The sequence below is a fragment of the Grus americana genome, chromosome 22 (genome assembly GCF_028858705.1).
Source record: "Grus americana isolate bGruAme1 chromosome 22, bGruAme1.mat, whole genome shotgun sequence".
Classification (NCBI taxonomy): domain Eukaryota; kingdom Metazoa; phylum Chordata; class Aves; order Gruiformes; family Gruidae; genus Grus; species Grus americana.
The window spans coordinates 7,119,703-7,145,564 of NC_072873.1; the positions used below are offsets into that span (position 1 = coordinate 7,119,703).

Genomic DNA, 25,862 nt, shown 5'->3' on the forward strand with positions numbered 1-25,862 from the left:
GATGAAGGTCAACAAGGCCAAGTGCAAGGTCCTGCACGTGGTTCAGCGCAATCCCAAGCACGACTATAGGCTGGGTGAGGAATGGATTGAAAGCAGCCCTGAGGAGAAGGACTTGGGGGTATTGATTGACGAGAAGCTCAACATGAACTGGCAGTGTGCACTTGCAGCCCAGAAAGCCACCTGTATCCTGGGCTGCATCAAAAGAAGTGTGACCAGCAGGTTGAGGGAGGTGATTCTGCCCCTCTACTCCACTCCTGCGAGACCCCCGCCTGGAGTAATGTGTCCAGCTCTGGGGGCCCCAGTACAGGAGTGACATTGAGCTGCTGGAGTGAGTCCAGAGGAGGGCCTCGAAGCTGATCAGAGGGCTGGAGCACCTCTCCTGTGAGGACAGGCTGAGAGAGTTGGGCTGGTTCAGCCTGGAGAAAAAAAGGCTCCAGGGAGATCTAATTGCGGCCTTCCAGTACCTGAAGGGGGCCTACAGGAAAGATGGTGAGGGACTGTTTATGAGGGAGTGTAGTGACAGGACAAGGGGTAATGGGTTTAAGCTGAAGGAGGGTTGATTTAGATTAGATGTTAGAAAGAAAGTCTTTACTGTGAGGGTGGTGAGGTACTGGAACAGGTTGCCCAGAGAGGTTGTGGATGCCCCCTCCCTGGAAGTGTTTAAGACCAGGTTGGATGAGGCTTTCGGCAACGTGGTCTAGTGGAGGGTATCCATGCCCATAGCAGGGGGGTTGGAACTAGATGATCTTTGAGGTCCCTTCCAACCCAAACCATTCTATGATTCTATGATTCTATAATTGGTGGCCACCACACTTCCTGTAGGCCTTTTTAGATACTAGAAGGCTGCTATTTGGGTCTCCCCAGAGCCTTCTCTTCTCCAGGCTGGACAACCCCAACTATCAGAACTCCTCATGTTCTGCCTCCTGGGCACTTCCAGGAACCAGGTCCATCTTCTCTGTATCCTCTGAAGAGTAGCTGTAGAAGGCAAGAAGGTCTCCCCTGAGACAGCTCTTCTCCAAGAAGAGCAGGCGCAATTCTCTCAGACTCTCCTTGCACGTCATGTTTGTCAGCCCCCTTAATCTACTTGGTGGCCTTTGTTGGACTCACTTCACTCTGTCAATATCCTTCTTGGACCAGGGAGCCCCAACCTGGATGCAGTACTGCAGAGGTGGTCTCACAAGGGCCAGAGGGACAGGGTCACTTTCCTGCACCTGCTGGCCTCACTTTGACTAACACAGCTCAGGATGCAGTTGGTCCCGTTTGCTGCAAGGGCACACTGCTGTCTCCTGTTCAGCTGGGTGTCTCCTAAAACCACACATCCTTTTCTGTGCATCTGCTGCCAAGGCAGCCAGCCCCCAGCCTGCATGACCACATGGGCTGGTTCCTCCCTCAGGAGCAAAACCTTGCCTGTGCTCTTTTTGGCCTTTGTGAGCTTCCAGTCAGCCCATGTCTCCAGCTTGTCCAGGTCCTCTGAATAGGTGCTGTGTCCGACAGGTACTACTCATTCCCCTCTCCGGGTATTATCCACACACCTGCTGGCAATTCCCCACTGCCCATTACTCATGGTGTTCATGAAAACATGAAACACTATTGTTCCTGCTACTTTGTCTCTACTGCTAGAGCCCAGTAATAAGGATCGGCCAGCTGGGCTTTGCACCATAGTCACAACTCTCTGAGCCTGGTAATCCAGCCAATTTCCCACACACCTTATCATACTCTTGCTGAATCCATTTATCACTAATTTGATCATAAAGGAGTAAAGAATTGTGTCAAAGCTCAAAATTCTAGGTACACTCCTCTCCTGCCCTACTCTGGTTCCACAGTGCCTGTGACCTCCTGAGAAAGCAATGAGGTGGGCCCTCAGCTACACGAGAGCCTCAGCTCAAAAGCAGCTCCATGGAGAGGGGAATCAGCCCTGGCTGAGCTCTCCCAGCAGAGCTCCCTGGCACTGATCTCATGAAGGTCACTAAAAGGAAGGGGGGAAGCCCTTGGCTGCACTGCCTGCAAGTTGGACCTGAGCTCAGGCTGACAGACATTCCGGAGAGGAGATGGGCTTCAAAAATTTACCCACTGTGCACAACAGCCCTTATCAGAAAAGGGTCTGTTCTGGACATGACTGGGAGAGTAGCAAACTTTGGGAAACATGGCCTCAAACCTGATTCCACTCTTTTTCAATAATAAAATGAGATTCTAGTGCAGCGCATTAATGTCTTTGTAGGCTGAAGTCCAAAGTGGTCGTCAAGTCATTTGCTTTCCTGTGCAAGCCACTTCAAGGGCTTCATCCTAAGAACGACACTGCAAACAGTCCCAACAGAGGGTCTCAGGCTTGTGTCACTTGCCTCCTCTGGACCTGTCCAGCACTTGAGCGGAGTCTTCTGCCCATACTGCTGCATTCCTGCCCTAGAAATTTTAGGCCCTTTCACCCCAGCACTCAGAAGAATCCTACATCAGGGAATGGGCATGGCACAAACTTGGAAATGAAAAGGCAGCAGTGTTGGAAAAGAAAGCACAGCCCGTATCATTAGCTGTGGTGGTTTGCATGCAAGATGAGCTTGTCAGAAAATTGTTTCTTCTGCAAAGGGTGCCTCTGGTCCTGCAGCAATGGAGGGCAGGTATAAAAGCCAGCCCAAGCCCCTGCTCTCTCATCCACTTCTCTTGCCTCCTTCTCCTCGGGAACCAGGTGAGTCTGGAGCCCCTTCTCCTCCTCGTCCAAAGTGAGATCTCCACTTGATAGACATCCCACCTGATAGTGGCTCTGTCCAGCCCTGGAGTTTGGATCTTCTTGTCATGACAGAGGAAAGTGTAGAGACGGTTTACTTACACAGAGCCTGGTACGAGGCTGAGGTGGGTTTTGTTTACACATTAGGAGAGACCCTGTCTGAGGCAGGCTGCTCTTTATAGGATGATGAAGACCGTGTGGTTTCTGGCACAGTTTCCGGCTCCCCACTCAGGAGTGGCCTTGGCTCCTTTGTGACACAGAAAATACAAGGCTGCTCCTCACCCACCCCTGTGATCTGCTTCCTCCCTGCCCTCTCTGCCAGGTGCACCTCCACCCTTAGAGACATGTCCTGCTACAACCAGTGCCTGCCATGCCAGCCATGTGGCCTGACCCCACTGGCCAACAGCTGCAACGAGCCCTGTGTCAGGCAGTGCCAGAACTCCACCGTCATCATCCAGCCCTCCCCCGTGGTGGTGACTCTGCCTGGCCCCATCCTCAGCTCCTTCCCACAGAGCACCGTTGTGGGCTCCTCCACCTCCGCTGCTGTTGGCAGCATCCTCAGCTGTGATGGAGTGCCCATCACCTCTGGGTGCTGTGACCTCTCTGGCATTTCCAGACGCTACGGTGGCAGGAGGTGCCTCCTCTGAGAATGATGCTGGGAAATCACCAAGGAGCCACCTTGAGGAACTCAGAAGATGGTGCTGGGCAGAGGATCGAGATTTTGGATCTGTTTTCAGAATAGCTGCATGGCTGTGCCTCTCTTTCCCTTTGGTTTGGTTCCCCTTGGCAGCAAAGTCCCACCACAGCCTGCTTGGTCAGAGCATCTGTCCCCACTGTTGTGCAGATATTCGGACACCATGTAAGAACTTTTCCATGGCCAAGGACTGCAGACGATTGGCTGACCTTGGTGTGCCTCGCACTGCTGTCCATCACTTGGTGTGATATTGTTTCCCTCTTCTGACTCATTAAAGTTCTGCTGCATTCAAGCCTGGCTGCCTTGTGGTCCTTCCCTCTGTGGACACTCCCCACGCTGCCAAAGGAGAAGGGTGTTGCTCTGTGGTGGAGGAGGGTGAGGGCACAGTCTCCATTCACAGAGGAATGGGAAGCTGGGACAGCCTGCAGTGGCTCCTCTTTTGGGCTCTGTCACTTGGAGCTGAGGAAGACATCCCTGAATGCTCTGCTGCCAGCGACCATCAGGCCTTACTTTGCTGTTTCTCTGCCCAGAAAGGCCCAGAAAGGCAGGATGCCCTGAGGGGTCAGCACCCCATGAGCTCTTGAGGAAGGGCATTCTCCTTGCTATGGCTGGAGCTTCACTGGGGTTGCAGGAGGTGGTTGTGGGGCTCTGCAAGATGATTTGCTTTGCAGAATGGCACAAGTGGTAAAGCAGGGAACATCCCTTGGGATGGCCCATAGCTGCTACTCCACCTTCATCTCCCCTCCACTGTCCAGTCTAGGGGTCATGGCCAGCACGCATGGGCAGGAGTAGTAGGGAAAAGTCGCCCATGCTGCTGAATGTGTCGATGCTGGAAACTGGAGCTGAGCATGTGGGAGCTGAGGGCAGTCAGCACAGAAATAAGGTCAGTGGAATGGTGTATTTCTGAGGGAGATCAAATTGCTCTGATACAGAGCTTGCAGGAGCATGTGAAGATCAGCAAGGACAAGGTTACTTGGTGCACTTCCCAAGAGAGCTGACGGTGAAGGCAGAGCTCTTGACTGCTTCACGGGTCCCTCCAGAGAATTTGTGCTCAGGAATTGGCTGCCATTCTGAAGGGATGAGTATTTTTTACATGTCAATCTCATCCCTTCTGATTGATTGAAATGTCTCTTGGCAGCCACTACAGTCTCATATCCTATTGCCTGCATGAAAAGTCTCGACAAAAGCATAGAAATGGAAGGATGGAAATCCCAACACTGATGTCCTCCATCAAGAGGCAATTATGGCTCCTGAAGCATATCTCAGAATGACTGAAGGCCAAAGATTCTGTATCTCTTCTCAAGTGCCTTCCTTCCAAAGATGCTGGCGAACTTCCTCAGGTCGGAGGGCATACCCATCTCCTTCCACAGCTGCATGGCCCAGCTGTACTCCTCTCAGTTGCTGGGCAGGGACCAATTCTTCCTCTACCCTCGCATGTCCCATGGCCACTGCTTGGCTGTCTGCAACCCTCTGTGCTATGGGGCCATCAAGCATCAGGCTGTGCGCGTCTGGCCGGTTGCCTGCCTCCGGCTCCGTGTTCAATGCTCACCTCCTATTTGGCTTACTGTGGGCACAGGCACATCTGCCACTTCTTTGCTGATGCACCAGATCTCCTGGCCCTGGCTTGTGCTGGCACTTCTGACAACAAGGCCATGATCATCTTCTGTATTGGTGGTGTGGCCCTCTCCTGCTTCCTCTTCATCCTCACCTTTTACAGGTGCAGAGCGAGAAGCATCCTGCTACTCTGCTGTGTGGAAGGCAAGTGCAGAGTTGTCTCAACACATGCTTCCCGTTTCACTGTTGTGGCCTGTTTCTATGGCCCGTGTGCCTTCACCTACATGCAAAGTGACCTCAAAATGGTCACTAGACAGAGCGGTGGCAGTTGTTTACATGGCTCTCACTCTGCTGCTGAATGCCTTGGTTTACAGCCTGAGAAAGAAGGATGTGAAAGCTCCCGGTATTTGTTCACATGCAATAAACAACTGGTATGGTTTTAGTGTTTGACAGTTCAAATGAGGAATGGAGCTGTTTCCTCTGAAGAAAAAAAACCCAAACCCTCAACTGTCAACTCTTCTGTGGATGGGATCTGCACAGTGCCTGTGCCTTGGTGAGAGGGCAACAGTGTTCTACGCTTCTGTGGGAGTGACTGAGCACTGGAATAGGTGGCTGAGTTTCCCCCCTTAGAGATGCTCAAGAACCACCTACACACGATCCTGGGCAACTGGCAATAGGTGGGCCTGCTTGAGCAAGTGGGGGTGGACCAGATGACCTCCAGGGGTCCCTTCCAACATTAACCATTCTGTGAGCACAACTGATGTAGAGCAGCTCAGGGTGCCCAGCATCTGAAGGGATGTAAGGTTACCTCTACTATTTTCTCTTTCTTTCTAGTCTTTGTGCTAATAAAAGCATTTTAAGGAGTGCTTTGAGGAGGCTGAGTGCCTGGGATCAGTCACTCTCACTTCTGATGTCCCAGCCTCAGTGTTTGCAGCCTGTGGGGAGTCTGGCTTGTCCCAGGCACATCACCCTCTGCAGCCATGTGAATACATCACTGAGGCACTGCTCCCTTTGCAGAGCTGGGGCTGGTCCCACACCCCCACATCTTCCTTAAGGAGACCAGGGAGGACAGCTGCGAGCATGTAAGGTGTAGGAGTTCTTCTCACTTTTAATGGGGGATTTCTTGGTGTCTGCAGCAATATGGATGTTCTCTAGTTTTTCTGTCATCCTTTACACACAGGTTTGGGACATGGAGAGTCTCAATGCCTGGAAAGGCCATGACAGCTTCAACTCTGCTGTGGTTTCTATCTCTTTTCTAGTGAGAAAACAGCTGACTGAACCACTGTCAACCTCCTGAGCTCACTAAAGCTGATGGTGTCCGATTCATTGCCTTAACCGTACCACCTGAAGGACTTGCCTACAGTCATCCTGAGAGGCTGAGAGCTGGCAGCGAGCACCCTGATTCTCAGCGGTGTGTGTACGTGTTCATGCTCACATACATGTTCCTCTGACTGTGCTCATGTGTGCACTCGGACGTATGTGTGTGCCTGTAGTAATGCACATGTAAGAGTGAGATTATACAAATGTGTGCATGTGTTTGGTCACATCTGTTCATGAGTGTGTATGTGTTTCAGCACATACACGTGCCTTCGTGCAGGTGAGCATAGACCTCATAGGTGTGACATTGGTCAGCATATATGTAAGTCTGTGGGCAAGGTGTATGGATATGTCCTTTTATGTGTGTACATCTTGGCACACGTGCATGCACATAAATCTATTTGCAAACACATGCATGCAAGAGCACGAATATGTGTAAGCATCTGTGTTTGAATATCTGTACATATAAGTTGGTGTGGAGGGGTGGCTGCGCCTGTGTCTGCACATGGGATCCTTTGGAAACGTGTATGCACACACCTCTTTATAAGAGCACGCATAGGAGTTACTCTTTGGGGTGTGTGCAAGCTCTTTTGTGTGGCTGTGCCCATGTGTGTGACATCACGTGTGCACACATATCTCTGTGTGTGCACATGCCTGTGAGTGTGCATACCTACCTCTGTGTGGGTGTTATTGTGCATGTGTGTGCCCCCATGAGGGTATGTCAAAGGTCTTGCTAAAGTCAAGGTACACCACAGCCAGTGCCCCTGCCCGTCCCCACAGTGCCAGTCACCTCCTCATAGAAAGCAATGAGGTTGGGGAGGCATGATTTGCCCTCAGTAAACCCATCTGAGCTGCTCCCAACCCCCTTCTTGCCTTTCGTGAGTTTTGAATAGGCTTCTGAGACTATTTGCTCCCTCTTCCTTCCGGGGACTCAGTAGAGACTGTCCAGTCAGCTCTCTGAACACTCTTCAATGCATCATCCAATGAACTTGTTCAATGTTGAAGTGGTAGTAAGAACTCCTTAGTTCGTTCTTCTTCTACTGTGGGTGCTGTTTCATTCCCAGAGTCTGCTGGGAGGATCAGGGATGTGACAGGCCTGAGGAGAAGCCATGTCAGTAAAAAATGAGGCTGAATAGGAATTGAGTACTTTTCCCTATCAATAAGTAATTCCCTATCAATAAGTAATTGAGTACTTATCCCTTGTCACCAAGTCCCCTTCCTCACCGAACAATGAGTTCTCATCTACTTAGCCTTCCTTTTGCTGCTGATAGACTTACCGATACCTTTCTTGATTACCTTCATGTCTCTTGCAAGTTTCCACCCCAGGTTTTTCTGACTCACCTTTCCACATATTGGAGTGACCATGCATGTGGTATGATGAAGCGGTCCTTGAAGGTTAGCCAGCTCTCCTGGGACCCTGTGCACTCTGGGGCAGTTCCCCATGATGTCCTGCCTAGCAGGTATGTCCCTGATGAGACTAAGATGTCCGGGAAGTCCGGGACAGCAGTCATTCTGTTTCTCTTGGTCAGTCCTCTGAGGATCTTAAGGTCCACAGTCTCCTGGTTACTGCAGGCCAGGTTGCCCTTGAACTTTGCATCATCCAACAGTTCTTCCTCACTTGTGAGTAGCATGTCCAAAAGAGCCTCTCCCCTAGTATGTTCGTGGATTGCCTGCATCAAAAATTTGTCTTCCATACACCACAGACATGTCCCCTTTAGCTTATGCCTAGCCATTTTCTTCCTGCAGCAGACACTGCAGTGGTAAAAGTCACCCATGGCATAAAGACCTGTGACTGTGAGGCCTTCCCAAGCTGCCTGAAGAAGGCATCATCTGCCTGCTCTTCTTGAGCAGGTGTGTAGCAGACATGTAACTACACCACCACCTGCACCACATGGGAAGCGCAAGAGCCTCCTCTGGCATGCTGTCCCCCATGCATACCTCTTCTACCCCTCCTGCCAACCTGGCTCTTTAGTCTATGGTAGACCTCCCCCTCCATACCTACTTTTTGCATTTGCAAAGACACTCTTGCCTCACTTTGTCAAACACATGGCACCCCTGGCCAGTACGACCCATAGGAAAAGTCAAACTTGCCAAGAGGGTCCTCTGGGGACAGAAGCCAAAGCTGCTGAGTGTTGACACACCCCACTCCTGCCATGCACGCTGCCCAAATGACCTCTTGAGGGACAGGGATTCTCTTCTGACTTTGGTGCCATGATTTGCCTCTCAGTCTTAGTAAATATAGGAAATCAAAGGTTTGTGAGTGAAATGGAGAAAGATCCCTTCGGCAGGTAAGTCCTTTCAGCCCTGTGGGACAGATTCATATTCCAAAGATATCCTCTTGTAGAGACTCTTTCAGCCCAAACCCACTGCCCTGGAGGGAAGGACCTCATGGAATGATCTTTGAAGTTAGCAAAATTCATAGAATCATAGAATCAGAGCCAATGGTTTGGCTTGGAAGAGACCTGGAAATATCATCTAGTACAACCTACCTGCCATGGGCAGGGACATCTTTCACTGGATCAGGTAGCTTACGATTCCATCTATCCTGTCCTTGAACACTTCTAATGATGAGGCATTCACAACTTCTCTGGGCAAACTCTTCCAGTGTCTCACCACTCTCATCCTAAAAAATGTCTTGCTTGTATCTAATCTAAATCTACCCTCCTTTAGTTTAAAACAATTGCCCCTTGTCCTGTCCTACAGGGCCCTATAGGCCCTGGCAAAAAGTCTCTCTCCTTTTGTATAAGCCTCATATATATACTGAATGGCCACAATAAGGTCTCCACAGTGTCTTCTCCAGGCTAAACAGCTACTGTCTTAGCCTTTCTTCACAGGACAGGTGTTCCAACCCTCCCATCATTTGTGTGGCCCTCCTCTGGACCTGCTCTAACAGACTCTGTAGACTCTCCCCACAGTCAGTGCGGAGACATCATCTCCAACACAGGACTTATCCCATCCCAAAGCAGACATGCACGGTAAATGGGACAAACCATCCTTCTGGAGACACTGATCCTGCATTTCATCATTTGTGGCCTCTGAACTCCCCAGCTAGCATAAGATCACAGCAAGACCTGCCTACCTGGTCACCTGTGCATGGCTTGCTTCATCATATGATCAGAAGTGAACCCACCGTCTGTCCTATCAGAGCCTACAGGCATTTCCATGCCATGGCTAAAGGCCATATCCATGTCCAGGGTACTCTAGGACAGACAGAGAGCAGGGAGAGGCCTTCTGTGTCAGTGAAAGTGTCATGCTGGGAACCTCACTCTCATCAGCTGCATCTCCGGCTCTCACCGAATGCAGACCAGTCTTCCCTCAGCCACACTGAACCCTTGGACACAGGACATGCAGAAGAAGACTCTGTCAAGTCCACGACCTGTGCAGTGGCCCTGGGCAGTGCAGACAGCCTCTCTTTGGGTGTCTTGAGTCTTCCCAATTGACTCTACATGTCTAGAGGGCTAGATTTGTGTGTGTGCCTGTGTGTGTGTCTGTGCGTGTGTGTTGTCTGAGCCAGCTGTTTACTTCATCTTGAGTGATCTTTTCTGGACTCTTCCAGCATGTGAGATGAGTCCTCTGCCCACACTGACGTGTTCTGCACCAGAAATGCTTGGGCCTCTCATCCTGTCACACAAAAGATGCCTTCACTGAGGAATGTGCCTGGCATAAAGCAGGACATGAAGAGACAGCAGTGCAGGAAGCCAGAACACAGCCCACAGCATTTGCTGGGATGTTTTGCATTCAAGATGAGCTTGTCAGAAAATAATCACCTCTACAAGGGATGCCTCTGGCAGCCTGGGGCAGTAAAGGTCCATGATAAAAGCCAGCCCAACTCCTCACTTCCTCAGCCACTTCTCTTGCCTCCTTCTCCTTGGGAACCAGGTGAGTCGGAAGCTCCTTCTCCTTCTCTGATTTCTCTAAAAGGAAGTCTCATCTCAGTGGGCTTCTCAGGTGACACCAGCTTTGTTCTGGGCCAGATGTTGGGGCTGCTTGTCACGAGAGAGGGAAGTGGGGAGAAGGTTAGGCATGGAGGGAAGCTGGGACTGTACTGAGGTGGCTTCTGGACTCAGGGGCTAAACAGTGGCTGCATAGGAGCTCTGTGGCTTTTATGGGCCCTGGCAGGACGAGGCCAAGAAGCTCTCATACATCTCTGCCGAGCCTCCACCTCCTGGCCCTGCATGTTCTCTGGCTCCCTCATGGTGTGGTGACAGGCTGCTCCTCACACATCCCCATGTTTTATTTCCTCCCTACCCTCTCTCCCAGGTGAACCTCTGCCCCAAGACATGTCCTGCTACGACCAGTGCCAGCCCTGCCAGCCCTGCCAGCCCTGTGGCCCAACCCCGCTGGCCAACAGCTACAATGAGCCCTGTGTCAGGCAGTGCCAGAACTCCACCGTCGTCATCCAGCCCTCCCCCGTGGTGGTGACCCTGCCCGGCCCCATCCTCAGCTCCTTCCCACAGAACACCGTTGTGGGCTCCTCCACCTCCGCTGCTGTTGGCAGCATCCTCAGCTGTGATGGAGTGCCCATCACCTCTGGGTGCTGTGACCTCTCCTGTATCACCAGCCGCTACTGTGGCCGGAGATGCCTGCCCTGCTAAAGATACTGGCAATGGCCTCGGACAAGGACCCCCAGGAACTCAGAACATGATGCTGGGCAGAGGATCAAGCTTTGTGGCATTGTTTTAAGGGCAGCTGACCATCTCTGGCTTGCTCGGCAAGGGTAGACTGGAAGGGGCCAGCCTGGGCTCTCTGAAAACACAGCCAATGCCTACCTTTCCTCTCTTCCCCTCACCCTTTTCCTCTCTTGTCTTTGGTGTCTTGTGCTCCCCTCAAAGCCTGCTGTGAGGACCCCAGAAACCAGCATGGAGTAATCTCCTCGCCTGCCTCCCTTTGCCAGGCAGGTCGACAGGTTGGTCCTGGGGGAACTCTGTCAACAGGAAAAGGGAAACAGATTCTTGGCTGCTCCTGCTCCTCCCCGCACTGGGGGCCTCCACTTGCAGTGACCTCATTTCCCTCTTTAAACTCGGTAATAAATTGATGCAACCTTGTCTGTATCCCACAGGTGGTCATTCCATCTGCCTACTGACTGTTGAGAAAGACATTGCTTTGGGGGGTAATTAGGTGGGGGAACAAGGTGACCCTTCATCACTCCTATATAAGCATTAGAGGGAGGGACACACTGCAGCAGGTCTTCTTTTGGGCACTTCCTCCTGAAGTTGAGCAAGACAATCCTAGTTACTCCACAGCCAATAGCCCTCACTCCTTGCCTTGCTGCGTCTCCTCTCAGAAATACCCCCTTTGGCCCTGGAGCACGTCATGTGAACAGGAATCTTGACAACTGCTGTCCCCCAGAGAGGAACTGTGGGCATGTGGGAGGCCCCAGGGAGGTCATCAGCCCCACAAGGTCATGGGAAAGAGTGGTCCTCTTGCTTTGCTTGGAACTGTACTGGAGAAGGAGAGTCAGAAGAATACATTGCCAAAGGATAGCTGGAATTGGGAATGGGTAAATAGCCATGGAGATGGCCCACAGTCCTCAGTCTACCTGTCCCACCCCTCCATCATCTGATCTTGGGGCCATTGTCATCATGTCTGGGCATGGGCAGCAGGGACAGCTTCCCCATGCAGCCCTATCCCCCTTCAGCACAGCATCTGGCATGGCCCAGTTGTTGCCAACCTCTTGGCTGAGGTGTTCACAAGTTAGTGTTGATATCAGCAACAGCAGGTCACGCACTGGAGTCCCCTGTCCCTCTGAACCCAGCACCCTCTCGGGTGAAGGCAGCCCCAGGACAGTGACTGCTGCTCAGACATGCAACACTGCTCTCTGTTGCCTTGCCTTCCTCCAGCACAGCTTTCCTGAGGCCCAGGACCTCAACGGCCCCACAAGTGCCACAACGCAACTCTGGTCCAGAAAGGTGCTGTGTGAGAGGAGATACCCCCAGCTCTGCAGAGACCTGGCAGTCACAGCGGGATTTGATTCTGCACTCAGCATGAATCATGAGCTGTCCCTGAATGGCCCAGGGCACGCACCAGCCCAACCACAGGGCACAGGTTGGAGTGCCTTCGCCCAGGCACCAAGCTCCTTCAGCATTCCCAGAGCCCTGGGGCTGAAGTGGCCCCAGTGCTTCGTGCAGCGCCACTGCTCCCCACATTCAGGCCAAGACCTTCCCTCATCTGCAGACCCTGGGACTCTGTGGTGTGGGGGTTTGCTCTCACACAGTCCCCACACACCGCCAGCACCACAGGACCAGGGTGGAGGACAGGGTCATTCCTGCATGGGGTGAGGATGGGGGGCACCTCTCCCCAGTCCAGGTTCTGTGCGAGGCAGTGCTGAGTCCTATGGTAACACAAGGACAATGAGCATCAGGACCAAGCCCACCTAGACCCAATGCAACCATGGGTCCCAGCTCTGGCTGGGTCCCTGGCCCAGGGTCACTACTCAGGCCTTATAGATGCTGACATGTTTTGTAAATTAGGAAGATGGAGATTTCCCCATTACTACAGCTACTCGAAATATGTTTCTGAAGACCCCAAACAGCCTCTCTTTTGGCTATTTTCATAAAGGTATTCTGTAAATAAAATTTGCAACTCAGCTGCAAGGCTGAGCGTGTGCTCTTTAAGCTCAGCCCCATTGCACCTCAACATATTTTTGAAATGGTCACTACAGACAGCAAATTTTCAAGATTTTATGAATATAAACTTGCCATGGCAAGGGGGATTGGACTAGATGACATTTTAGAGGTCCATTCCAATCTAAACCATCCTATGATTCCATGATTGTATGAATATTTTAGATTGAACAATAAACTCTATAAGGTGTGCCACTGGGTTCTACGATCTTCCTCTTCCTAAGTGGTGTGTGTGATGCTTCTAGGCATCATACAGTCACTTTTAGTTGTTCCTAGTGAATGTGATTGTTGTATGACCCATGACAGAAGATGAGACATTTAGCGCAGCTATGGGTTTCATAAAAACACTCCAGTCTTCAGGCCTTCTTAGATGGGCCACAAGTCTGAAGGACACATAAGCACCCAATCAAATAGGCTGGACCCTTAATGCCATGTCCTTTGTATACAAAACTTTCCTGGTTTTCCCAAGAACAAATATGCTTGTGCTGCCCTGGTTTAACTAGGGGAACTTGTGCATTCCTCCAATACCATGTATGCATATTACCAGGCACTTACTGAACAACAGGGCTGGAGTCCTCAGGAGTCTCCAGGGGCTTTTCCATCTCTCTCTTGTTTTCTTCTAGAAAGGCAGGAGTTATTTCCCCCCTTTTCTGATTGCTCTGCTCTCTTGTGCCAAGTATTTTTGAAGAGCAGTTGTAGAGACCTTAGGTTTCTCATAGGCCACCAAACCTGGTTTCTGGAAAATGTCCCTCATTTCAGCATGCAAAGAATAGACTGTATCAGCCCTCATGTCTCCCCTGGGTAACAGCAGCACTTGTAGCTGCTTGAACTAATTTGCAGGCACCAGATATATTTTTTCCACATTGTCCATCCCTGCTTTACCAAAAGCCCAGTAACGAGCAAAACTTGAGTCCTCCACAGATTTGATAACGGGCTATTTACAGAGCACATCCTGCTACAGCAGTTGGTGGGAACTGTAACCCCAGAGAACATTCTCAGGCCTAATAGAGAGCAAGCGGTTGGCATTCACCAGTGAGCAAGCAGCTGCAAGTGAGCCAGCTGCAAGTGAGCCAGCTGCACAGCATTGGAGCAGGTGAAAGGGAGAGAGAGAGGATTTTCTCTGGCAGCTTGATGAGCCCCAAAGCCCCAGTGCAGTGGAGAAGGAGGCAGTGTCTGCCTCTAGTATTAAGGTAAGGGCAACCCCTGGCATGGTGAAGGAAAGAAAAGGTGAGGCGAGGGGAGGCAAGGCATGGCAAAAGTGTATGATCTCAGGAAGGAAGGTCAGGCTTTGCAGGGACATTAAAGAGCTGTTGTTCACATTTGCAAGGATAAGACATGTATGGCTGTTGTGTTTTAACCCACCAGGCAGCTAAAACAACCACACAGCTGTTTGCTGTTCGCTCACTCCCCCACCCAGTGGGATGGGGAAGAGAAGTGGAAAAAAAGGTAAAACTCATGGGTTGACATAAAGACAGTTTAATAGGCCAGAAAAGGAGGAAAATAACAATAACAACAACAACAATAATGAGGGTAAATAGTAGGGAAAACAAGTGATGTAGAGCACAATTGCTCACCACCCGCAGACCACCAATGCCCAGCTATTTCCCGAGTCATGGTCCCAACCCCTTTGAATGGAAAAGGGACTACATCTAACAGACATAGTGAACCACCTCTTTTCACCTTCCACACACCTTTACAGTGACCTCTGCTGAAGTTCCTCAGGTGTGTGAGCTCCTCAAGATGCTGACAGGCTCCCATCCCCACAGAAATTTGGGTCTTTTGAGGGTAGACTCTAGAAGGAAACTCCATCCTGAGTTCAGTCTTTGAAGTGACTGCCTGCAACACCTGCAGCAAGGTTAAGCCATGGCAGTCACTTTTCAGGATGCCTGAGAAGTTACAAACATGAAGGAAAAGTGGAACACTGGAAAAATGAGCAAACAGTTTCAGACGTAAGGTAGGTGTAAAAAAGCATTCAGGTCCCTTGAAGTGTCTGAGTCTGCTGTGGCAATGCGCCCTGGGGGCAAGGAAGGCTAACAACATCCTGGGCTGCAGTAGGAAAAGTCTGGCCAGTTTGGGTCAGCTGTCATGTCTGTGTCCTCTCCCAGCTTCTTGGGTGCACCCTGCCTTCTCCTTGGCAGGCCAGTATGAGAAGCTGAAAAGTCCTTGACTGCTTGGCAGCAAGTAAAACCTTTAGTGTGCTATCAACATTATTCTCATCATAAATCCAAAACACAGCACTATCTTCTACTACTTCCTTCTAAGAACAAAATTAATGGCTGCAGGCTGTTTTCCTGCTTTTTGCTTCTCCTGGAGATCACAACCAGCCCATCAAGTCCCCTGCCGGGGAGGAGTGTCCATGGTGAACATCTCCTGCCAGTCAGTGCTCAGCCAGAGACAGGAGCCTGCACCCACCTCTCTCAGGGATGGAGACAGGCCCTTTTGCAGCCACTCCAGTGTATCCTGCCCCTCCGTAGTGTCTGAAAGGAGGTAGAACCAGGAAGAGGCAAAAGCTCCGAGATCTAGGTGTCTGACTCTCTCTCCCCGCAGGGGAGTTCTCTCCCTTTTCAAATGTCTCTGGGAACAGCACCTGCTGTAGACATCCCACACAGAGTCAGAGACACTGCTTCTCTCTGGTGGGAGGACATCCAGTACAACCCTGTTCTTCACAGACCTCTACTCCACCTCCTTTCAGGTATCAGAGTTGACCTCTTGTCTGGGGATGACACCCCCCAGGTGGATGAGAGGAGAGGATCACCTTCTGAATTCAACAGTGTTTCTGCCTACAAGTGTATTGGACTCCTTACGGGACTCTGTGGAAAAGGATTTGGGGATTTTGCAAGACATGGGATGTTTAGGGGAAGGATGAGAGGCAGGGAAAGGGAAGGATCAAGTGAGTTTGGCCTGGAGCAAGCATGGGAAGACAGATGGAGGCAGGAACAAGAGGGGTCGATCCATGGGAACTTGTGTCTGATCCATGTGCTCGCCTGGCCATGCCTGTTGCTGTGCCTTGTTTGTCCACCTGCCAGGAGTTCTCTGGAAACACAGTTACGAAGCCCAGCTGGGACAGGGAGCAGGGCTGATCCTTCCCTCTGTGCCTTGGAAGCCTCTGACCATGGGCTTTGAACGGCTCTCTCAGCTACTCGAGACACACAGAGGTCCCTGGGGACTGCCTGGAGCCCACAGTCTCTTCCCAGAGGCCTCCTGCTCCATTGGGCAACTTAGCAAATCTGTGTCTGACTCACTCACCACCTAGGAACCTGGCATCCCTTGACGCTGCCGTCAGTGTGTCCAGTCCAAGCTCTTAGCCTGTCTGCTGGGCCTCAAGTCCAAAGGCTCTGAATCCTGTCAAACAAGCTCGTGGTCTCAACACTGAGCCACTGTGGGGAGTGCTTGAAGGAGCCCGTGACCCCGACATTGCCTTCTCCTGTGGGTGTGGAGCTTGAACTCCTGACTCCATTTGATGACTTTGTAACAGTGGCAGGAACCTTTGGGAAGGTCTGTGACAGCCTGTAGCTGGAGGACTCCGGTGCACATTGGATGTCCCAGCTTTGACAAAGTAGCAAAATGTGAAACATCCCCCCCCACCCCTTTTTCGGTGTTCTTTTGGCAGGAAAGCTTTTCATTCCCCACTTGTGAGAGGAGTGCCTGTGTTTAGAGAGCAGAGGAAAGCACCTGCTCAGGGTCGCCTTGGCTAACCTAGTGGGGCACGTCAGAAGGGCGAGAGAGGCCCTGCGTGTTCCCTGTCAGCAGTGGCCGGTCCCTGCGGCAGGACCGAGGGCTGTCCGGCTGCCCGTGGGCAGGAGGATCTCTGCTGCCCGCCTCCCCCTGCACAGCAGCAAGGCGCTGCTCCTCTCTGGGAGCCAGCGGGGCCGGCGGCTGCAATCGCTCCTTCCCGGGCACCGCCGGACACCGCCGCCGCTCCGGCCGCGATTCCTGCCCCGCTGCCGGCACTGTACCAGGGGATTTCTGTCTGCGCCCCGGTGGGAGTGCGGGGGTGAGCATGGGGTGAGGGGCAGGAGAAGGTTTCTGCGGGTCGGGGGCACGTCCCTGGCAGGGCTGCGTGGCGCGGGGTCTGCGGGGCCTCGGTGGGCCCGATACTGGTGCCGGTGCCGGTCAGGCGGGGCAACAGGCACGGGGCCCGGGGGCCTGGGGCCGGGAGGGGCAAGGAAGGAAAGGACAAAGACTGCCAAAGGTGGCCCAGCTCTGATAGCTCTTTTATCAGAGGAAAAGTCGGAACAGTGGCAGTGGAAGTGACAAAGAGGAGCAGATGGGGACATGTGTTTATGAACAGAGATGGAGAGTGATCCTGGTGTGGGTGTCTTGGAGTGTGGAGCGATGGGATAAGTCTGGGACAGAATTTGAAACTCATGCGTGCTAACATTAGATAAAAGTCAGATGCATCGAAGGATGGGTGGATCAATGGAGAGAGGAAGAGTAGGGAGAGCAGGTGTTAAAGTGAAGGACAGAGGGCTAAATTTAGGTCAATAATAACTGCTGAATGCACAGGGGAAGGTAAGGGTGCATGGAAAAACAGGTGTACATGCCAGAGAGGTGGCAGAGAGGCAGGGAGAGGAAAAGACATTTGGAAGAAGAAGAGGGTACTGGGCTCCCTGGGGAATACCCCAGGCACAGCCCCGGTCCCCCGCCACCACCACCAGCCCCATGCACCCAGGAGCACCATGGCCAGCCCCACCAGCCCTTCGTCCTGGCACTGCCACATCCCGCTTCTCCACAACCTGTGTCTCGCTGCCCCCCGCCAGCCCTGGCTCTCTGCTCCAGCCATGGCGCCTCCTCACCTTGCCTCACCTCGCCTCACCTCTGTCTCCACCTCCAGCTCCAGCTTCAGCTCCAGGGCTGAGCCCTGTGCTGGTGCCATTCGTGGTCTCACCTTGGCTGAGAATGCTCAGTGGCTGTGCATGACAGAAGTTTGTCTCCTGCCAATCCAACTCTCCTTGGTCCTCCAGCAAGAATAACCCTACACAGCGCCAGCTGCAGCTGAGACAGCTGTAGGACCTTGACCCAGGAGATGGACCAGGTTCCCAGAGCTGTCTCTGAGCTCAGGGGCTGGAAACAGCAGCCACTCATTTCCTGTGGTTGGGAGTGAGGAGGCCCAGAGCCTCCCTTCAGCTGCCTCTCTGCACTCCCAGCACAATGCCTAAAAGTTGTGTCGTGGCAGAAGTGGTGTGAGATATGTGCTCACAGGCATCTAGGGGTCAAGGTGAGGGAGAGTGTTGAGGAATCATAGTGTCAGAGTGCAGGTCAGAAGGGACCTCTAGAGGTCATTGTCACGTAAAAGGGTACAAATCTGATGTGTGGCTGAGGGAGGCCCTCTCGTTGAGTCACGAGGTTCAGAAAGGACCCCCTTGCTTTCTAAACTCCTTCTCAGAGAGGAGCCTAGGTGCGGCTAGGTCCAGTCTTAGTCCCAGACTTGGTCAACGGTTTATGTCTAAAGGATTATGTGCGTAGCCACTTATCAGAGTCAATGTTTGTCTGTCAGAGCCCCACCAAGGACTTTCACTGAAACAGTTTCATGAAGTTGAAAAGAAAAATAGGTAATTTATTGAGGCGACAGATATAAAAAGTTCGGAATTGCCGTTGATAAATGCACTTACTGCAACAATTTTGAGCTCAAGTTAATAGTTCAGCGCTTTTGTTAATGATAGTTTTCCCGGGGTAACATCCGACATAATCGGAGGCGCAAATCTTACCAAAGAGGCGTCCCTGCTTGGGGAGGAGAGAGGTCCAGGCCCATCGACCCGTCCGGATAGTTGGAGTTCTCGTCCTCAAAAAAGAGGATTCTAAATGCCAGATTTATACTTTTGGCGAGGTGGGGCTAAGTCAGGTATTGTGTGCTGCTTGGCCCTTAACAAGGCTCGTTGTGCAGTTGATCGGGGCTGGGGGAGAAGTGGCGGAGAACAAAGGCGTTCAGTACAGAGGAGCGGTGGTCTGTTTAGTTTTACCAAAGTAACATCAAGCTGTGAAGGCTCTCCCTCACCCCATGTGTCAGTTGATTGAGGAGTAGACCCCTCAGGCGCGCACCTTGTTAAGATGAACAAATTGCTCATCTCCTGCCCCTGTTCAGGTCCAGTGCTTATCAGTGTAAGATAAGCAAGTTGCTCAATCCCTGCTCTCGCCCAAGCTGGACTCCCCCAGGGCCCCTTCTGCTGGCCCATAATGCATCCCACAGTCATCTAGATCAACCACCCCTTGGAACAGATCCCATTATATCAGGGTGCTGCAGGATGGAGACTGCAGAAACTCCCAGGGAAATCCATTCCAGTTCTTATTAGTTCTTTTAGTCTGTTGCTTAACTAGAATGCCCTAGAACACTTTTCAGCAGCTCTTCATTGTCTCTACTCCTGTTACAAAGCACTTCCACACTCTAATCCATCTTCTCTGTTTCCTTTGACCTAGTAGTTCCTGGAAATGCTGGCAACAATTTGGCTAACAGACATCAGTATACCATCTGTTATCTGTGGATGGGTTCCATCCCCAAAGCTGGGGAGAGTGCCCTTGTTCATACTACTCATGGTGTTCATGAAAACATTAAAGACTATTGGTCCTACTGCTGATCCCTGAAAGCCCCCACTATTGTCTGCCAGCTGGGCTTTGCACCACTGGTCACCACTCATGGAGCCTGATAGTCCAGTCAATTTTCTGCTCACCGTATCATCCTCTTAATAAAACCATTCATCTCCAATATGAACATAAATGAAGTACCAGAGAAGATGCCACTCCAGGTGTGGCCCACCAGTGCTCAAAAAAGGGGAGCGCCTGTCTTGACCTTTGTCTAAGGCAGCCAAGGATACCATTGGACTTCTTTGATGCAAGGGCACATTGCTGGCTCATGGCCAGCTTGGCGTCTACCAGAACCCCTAGGGTGTTTTCTGTAAAGCTGCTTTCTAGCTGGGTGACCCCAGGCTGCCCTGGTGCACGGAGTTGTTCTTCCCCATGGTCAGGAATTTGCACTTCCCCTTGTTGAACTGCATGAGGTTCCTCTCAGCCCATTTCTCCAGCTTGGTGAGGCTCTCTGGATGGTGGCCTGACCCTCTGGTCAGCCACTTCTCTGAGTTTGGTGTTGTCTACAAACCTGCTGAGGGTACACTCTCTCCCATCATCCAGATCATTAATGAAAATGTTTGTGGTGGGTTGACCTTGGCTGGATGCCAGGTGCCCACCAAAGCTGCTCTATCACTCCCTTCCCCAGCAGGACAGGAGGAGAGAAAATAAGATGGAAGAAAACTCATGGGTCAAGATAAAGGGCAGTTTAAGAAAACAAAAGGCAGCACATAGAAGCAGAGGAAAACAAAAAATCAGCAGGTGATGTCCAGTCACTTCCTGGGAAGCAGGGCTTCAGTACATATAGCAGTTGCTCCAGAAGACAAACATCATAAATAATGAATGACCCCCCTTCCTCCTCCTTTCTCTTAGCTTTTATTGCTGAGTAGACATCATATGGTATGGAATATCCCTTTGGTCAGTTTGGGTCAGCTGCCATGGCTATGTGCTCTCCTGAGATCTTGCCCACCCACAGCCTACTGGGGGAGGGGAGGATGTTGGAGAGACAGCATTAATGCTGTGCCAGCACTGCTGAGCAGTAGTAAAAACTCTGGTGTGTTATCAACACCTTTCTAGCCAGCAATACAAAGCACAGCACTATGAGGGCTGCTCTGGGGAAAATGAACTCCATCTCAGCCAGACCCAATACAATCTTAAACAGGACCCACTATGGTTCATGGAATACACCACTAGTCGCTGGTCTCCAACTCATCTTTGCACCGCTGATCACCACCCTCTGGGCCTGGCTATTCAGATGGTTTTCAATCCACCTCACTGTCTGCTCATCCAGCCTCTACATTAACAGCTTCTCTGTAGGATCTTATGGGTGACAGCATCAAAACCCTTACTGAAGTCGAGCTAGACAAGTTCCACTGCTCTCCCCTCATCTCCCAAGCCAGTCACTTCATCATAGAACCTTATCAAGTTGATCAGACTTGACTTCCCCTCGGTGAAGCCATACTGACTACTCCTGATGACTTTCTCATCCTTAACATACCTGGATTAGGCAGGCTTTCCAGGATTAAGCTGCTCCATCACCTTCCCAGGGACTGAGGTGAGGATGAAAAGCCTGTAGTTCCCTGAGTTCTCCTTCTTGCCCTTCTTGAAGACAGGAGTGACATTCACTGTCCTTGAGTGCTCAGGCACATCTCCCAATCACCATGATCAGCTGAAGATAATCGTGAGCTACCTGGCAATGACATAAGCCAGCTTCTTCAGCACTTGTGGATGCCTTTCATCAGGGCCCATGGACTTAGGTACATGTAGTTTGTTTATGTACTCCCTGACCTGATCTCCTTCCACCAAAGGTAGTTCTCCCTTGCTCCTGAGTTTCCCCGTGGTCTGCAGTTGGGATTCCTGAAGGTCAGTCTTGCTAGTAAGGACTGTGGCAAAGGCGGCCTTCAGAAACTCAGCTTTTTCCGTATCCTGTATCACCAGAGCCCCCATGTCATTCAGTAGTGGTCCTACATGTTGCATATTCTTCCTTTTGTCACCTGTGTCCTTACAGAAGCACTTCTTATTGCCTTTGACATTCCTCACTAGACTTAATTCCAGCTGGGCTTTATCTTTCCAAACCTCATTGAACATTGTCTCTGTATTCCTCCCAGGTTACTTGTCCTTGCTTCCACTTTCTGTATTCTTCCTTCTTGTGTTTGAGTTTGATCAGGAGCTCCTTGTCCTTTCATGTAGGCCTCCTGCTGTGCTTTCTGGACTTCCTCCTTGTTGGGATGGGCTACTCTTGAGCTTGGAGGAGATGATCCTTTAATATTAACCAGCTTTCTTGGGTCCCTGTTCCCTCTAGGGCCTTATCTCAGGGGACTCTTCTGAGTAGATCTTTGAAGAAGCCAAAATGTGCTTTCCTGAAGTCGAGAGTTTTGAGCTTGCTGTTCACCCTCCTCGCTGCTCTCAGGATCTTGAACTCCACCATCTCATGGTCATTGCAGCCAAGGCTGCTTTTGCTCTTCGCAACCCCAACAAGCTCTTCCTTCTTGGTGAGTATGAGGTCCAGCAGGGCACCTGTCCTCATGGACTCTGCATTCCTTTTATTCAGTACTTATTCAGGACAAGGTCTCAGCCCCTGCCTGACACAGCACATGAATATAGTTGCATTGGCTTGGACATGAGGCAGGTGTGTGTTCCACCCCAGACACCACCAACACTGCATTGGAAACAGATCCACTCAGGGATGGCTAGTGCATGGTCAACAGGATTCTTCAGCCTTTCTCCCTGAACATAAAGCAAATCCCCATTCTTTTGAACTCTCTAACACTGGGGAGAGCAGCTGTGTCCTGGCCTGGAGAGGCAGGGAGAGGGGACTGCCAGCCATGCTGAGGCACTCACAATATTGTTTACACTGAATTAAACTAGGGCTCCAAGCTGGAGTAAAACTATCCTTCTCGTGGCCTGAAATCAGCAGTAAGACAGTGTGAGCTTTGCGGAGGCAGGAAAGGGAGGGCTGAAGATGCAAAAGGTTGCCTTTCACTGCCTGTGCTGTGGGCAGTTGTCTGCCAGTTTTGTTCTGTTGTTGTTGAGCTGCACTCAGGCTCCTTCTGGCCCTGTCTGCTTTGTGGAGCTTCTGGACAGAGCAGTGGAGAGTGCTCCTGCTGTGAGCAGTGCATTCCCTTGTGATGAGGGACACACAAGGATACACATGCTCATGTACACTGTCCTGAAATCATGCAAAATTCTGCACTCAAAAACACTTGCACAAATTCAGCATGCAGACAAGTGCAGATAAGAGAACACAAGCATAAACATGACCAACTTTGCACTCAACTGGGGACATCCTGGGGACAGCCCCATCAGGGATTCTGGGGAGCATTCTGGGGAAGGACAAGGCCCTAAATGTGCTAATGGTGTTGTTTGGGTACTCAGGGAGACTGCACAAAGGGGAAGATGTATTGGGAGCTTTGAAAAAAACATTGTGTTCAAGGGGTCAGTGATCTAGGGCAAGACATACCTGCTCTATTGGGCCTTGCACTGAAGGCTTGAGAGGCCCGTACATTAGCATGAGTGGCTGCTGCAAGGGAATCTGCTGGAGTGCTACATGCCAGCCTGTGCTGCACGCTGGTGGGTGGTACAGCAAAAATAACCTTCCAGTGTTTGAGAAGTTTTATGTTTTTTTCTTTCTTTGTAACACAAAATAAAAAGCACCATGGCATGGGAGGAAAGCAGAACCTCTCCCAGGACAAGTTCTGTGCAGTGCGTCTTGAGAAAATCTACCTGGGTCTACATGATGCTGCACAAATACAAGGTTCCCAGCATCTGAAGGGATGTTAGGTTTATTTGTTATCTATACTCCTCTTTTTATTCTGTCTTACAAAAGAGCCATAATACTATGTTGTTTGCTGTCAGGTCTCTCTGAGATGTGAAAAAAACCGGAACCACATCTTTCCCCATGCCCCCTCCCTGGTGTAGAACAGGAGCAGGCAAAAGTGGCCAGCAGAATTTTCCTGAGATCTTGTTAGGCAGGACAGGGTTAAATACAGGAGCTGAGCCACTTCTCAGCAACAGGGCCACAAAGAACCCCAAAGGAGTGATCCGGACTGACATAATTTGCCTTTACTAGACTCTTCCAGCATGTGAGATGTGTCCTCTGCCCACACTGACGTGTTCTGCACCAGAAATGCTTGGGCCTCTCATCCTGTCACACAAAAGATGCCTTCACTGAGGAATGTGCCTGGCATAAAGCAGGACATGAAAAGACAGCAGTGCAGGAAGCCAGAACACAGCCCACAGCATTTGCTGGGATGTTTTGCATTCAAGATGAGCTTGTCAGAAAATAATCACCTCTACAAGGGATGCCTCTGGCAGCCTGGGGCAGTAAAGGTCCATGATAAAAGCCAGCCCAACTCCTCACTTCCTCAGCCACTTCTCTTGCCTCCTTCTCCTTGGGAACCAGGTGAGTCGGAAGCTCCTTCTCCTTCTCTGATTTCTCTAAAAGGAGGTCCCATCTCAGTGGGCTTCTCAGGTGACACCAGCTTTGTTCTGTGCCAGATGTTGGGGCTGCTTGTCACGAGAGAGGGAAGTGGGGAGAAGGTTAGGCATGGAGGGAAGCTGGGACTGTACTGAGGTGGCTTCTGGACTCAGGGGCTAAATAGTAGCTGCAAAAAGAGCTGGTGGCTCTTTTTGGGCCCTGGCAGGACGAGGCCAAGAAGCTCTCATACATCTCTGCTGAGCCTCCACCTCCTGGTCCTGCATGTTCTTTGGCTCCCTCATGGTGTGGTGACAGGCTGCTCCTCACACATCTCCATGTGGGAGGCGCCAGGGAGGTCATCAGTCCCACAAGGTCATGGGGAAGAGTGGTCCTCTTGCTCTGGTTGGAACTGTACTGGGGAAGGAGAGTCAGAAGATGTTTCCAAAGGATAGTTGGAATTGTGAATGGGCAAATAGCCTTTGGAATGGCCCACAGTCCCTACTCCACCTGCCATTCCCCTCCATCACCTGATCTAGGGGACATGGTGGTAGGGTTGATATTTGCTGTATGCCAGGTGCCCAGTAAGCCACTCTATCACTCCCTGAGTAAGATAGGATGGGGAGGAATTAAGATTGAAAAAAAATCTTCGATCAAGATAAAGACAGTTTAATAAAGCAAAAGCAAAAGTCAGGCATGAGAACAAGGGAAAACAAAGGATTTATTCTCTACTTCCCATCAGCTGGTGATGTCCAGCCAATTCCTAGGAAGTAGGGCTTCAGTACACATAGTGGTTGTTCCTGAAGACAAATGTCATAAACAACGAATGTCCCCCCTTCCTTCTCCTTTCTCTTGGCTTTTATTGCTGAGTAGACATCATATGGTATGGAATATCCCTTTGGTCATTTTGGGTCAGCTACCCTGGCTATGTCCTCTCCCAAGATCTTGCCCACCCCCAGCCTACTGATGAGGGGAGGAATCTTGGAGAGGCAGCCCAACCATAGAGCTCACATTGGAGTGCCTTCCCCCAGGCACCAAGCTCCTTCAGCACTCCCAGAGCCCTGGGGCTGAAGTGCCCCTGATGCTTCATGCAGCACAGGCCAAGGCTTTCCCACATCTGCAGACCCTGGGACCCCTTTCTATTTAGCACTGGTGAGGCCACTCCTGGAGTACTGGGTCCAGTTCTACACACCCCAGTACAAGAGAGCTATGGAAGTACTGGAGAGAATCCAATGAAGGGGCACAAAGGTGATGAATTAACTGGAGCATCTCTCCTAAGAGGAAAGGCTGAGAGAGCTGGGACCATTCAGCACAGAGAAGAAAGGGCTCAGGTATCTTATCAACATATATAAATACTTGAAAGGAGGGTGTGGTGGGTTGATCCTGGCTGAAAGCCAGGTGCCCACCAAGCCACTCTATCACTCTCCTCAGCTGGACAGGAGAGAGAAAATATAACAAAAGGCTCGTGGGTCAAGATAAGGACAGGGAGAGATCACTCAGCAATTACCATCACAGGCAAAACAGACCCGACTTGGGGAAATAAATTTAATTTATTATCGATCAAATCGAAGTAGGATAATGGGAATTAAAACCAAATCTTAAAACACCTACCCCCATCCCTCCTTTCTTACTGGGCTCAACTTCAATTCTTATTCTCTCTACCTGCTACCCTGATGAGTGATGCAGAGGGATGGGGAATGGGGGTTGCGGTCAGTTCATCACACGTTGTCTCTGCTGCTCCTTCATCCTCATGCTCTTCCCCAGCTCCAGCATGGGGTTCCCCCCCACAGGAGACAGTCCTCCATGAGCTTCTCCAACATGAGTCCTTCCCACGGGGTGCAGTTCTTCATTAAATGCTCCAGTGGGGGTGCCTTCCATGGGGTGCAGTCCTTCAGAAACAGACTGCCAATGGGGTCACAGTTCCTGCCAGAAAACCTGCTCAGCATGAGCTTCTCTTTACAGGTCACAGGTCCTACCAGGACA

At 51.1% G+C, this 25,862-nt stretch overlaps 1 protein-coding gene across 1 annotated transcript; it reads left to right on the forward strand.

Moving 5' to 3' along the window:
- Positions 1-10,018: 10,018 nt before the first annotated feature.
- LOC129195385 (feather keratin Cos1-1/Cos1-3/Cos2-1-like) lies at positions 10,019-10,879 on the forward strand. Its single transcript, XM_054801325.1, has 2 exons — positions 10,019-10,167; positions 10,545-10,879. The coding sequence occupies exons 1-2, from the start codon at positions 10,095-10,097 to the stop codon at positions 10,877-10,879; spliced, it is 408 nt and encodes a 135-aa protein (XP_054657300.1). The 5' UTR covers positions 10,019-10,094.
- The last annotated feature ends 14,983 nt before the right edge of the window (positions 10,880-25,862 follow it).

Excerpts from the sequence above, each read along its gene's own strand:
- LOC129195385 (XM_054801325.1), top strand. The coding sequence starts at position 10,095 with ATGATAAAAGCCAGCCCAACTCCTCACTTCCTCAGCCACTTCTCTTGC. Across the intron at positions 10,168-10,544 it reads TCTCCTTGGGAACCAGGTGA|GTGAACCTCTGCCCCAAGAC; the intron begins GTCGGAAGCTCC and ends CCTCTCTCCCAG.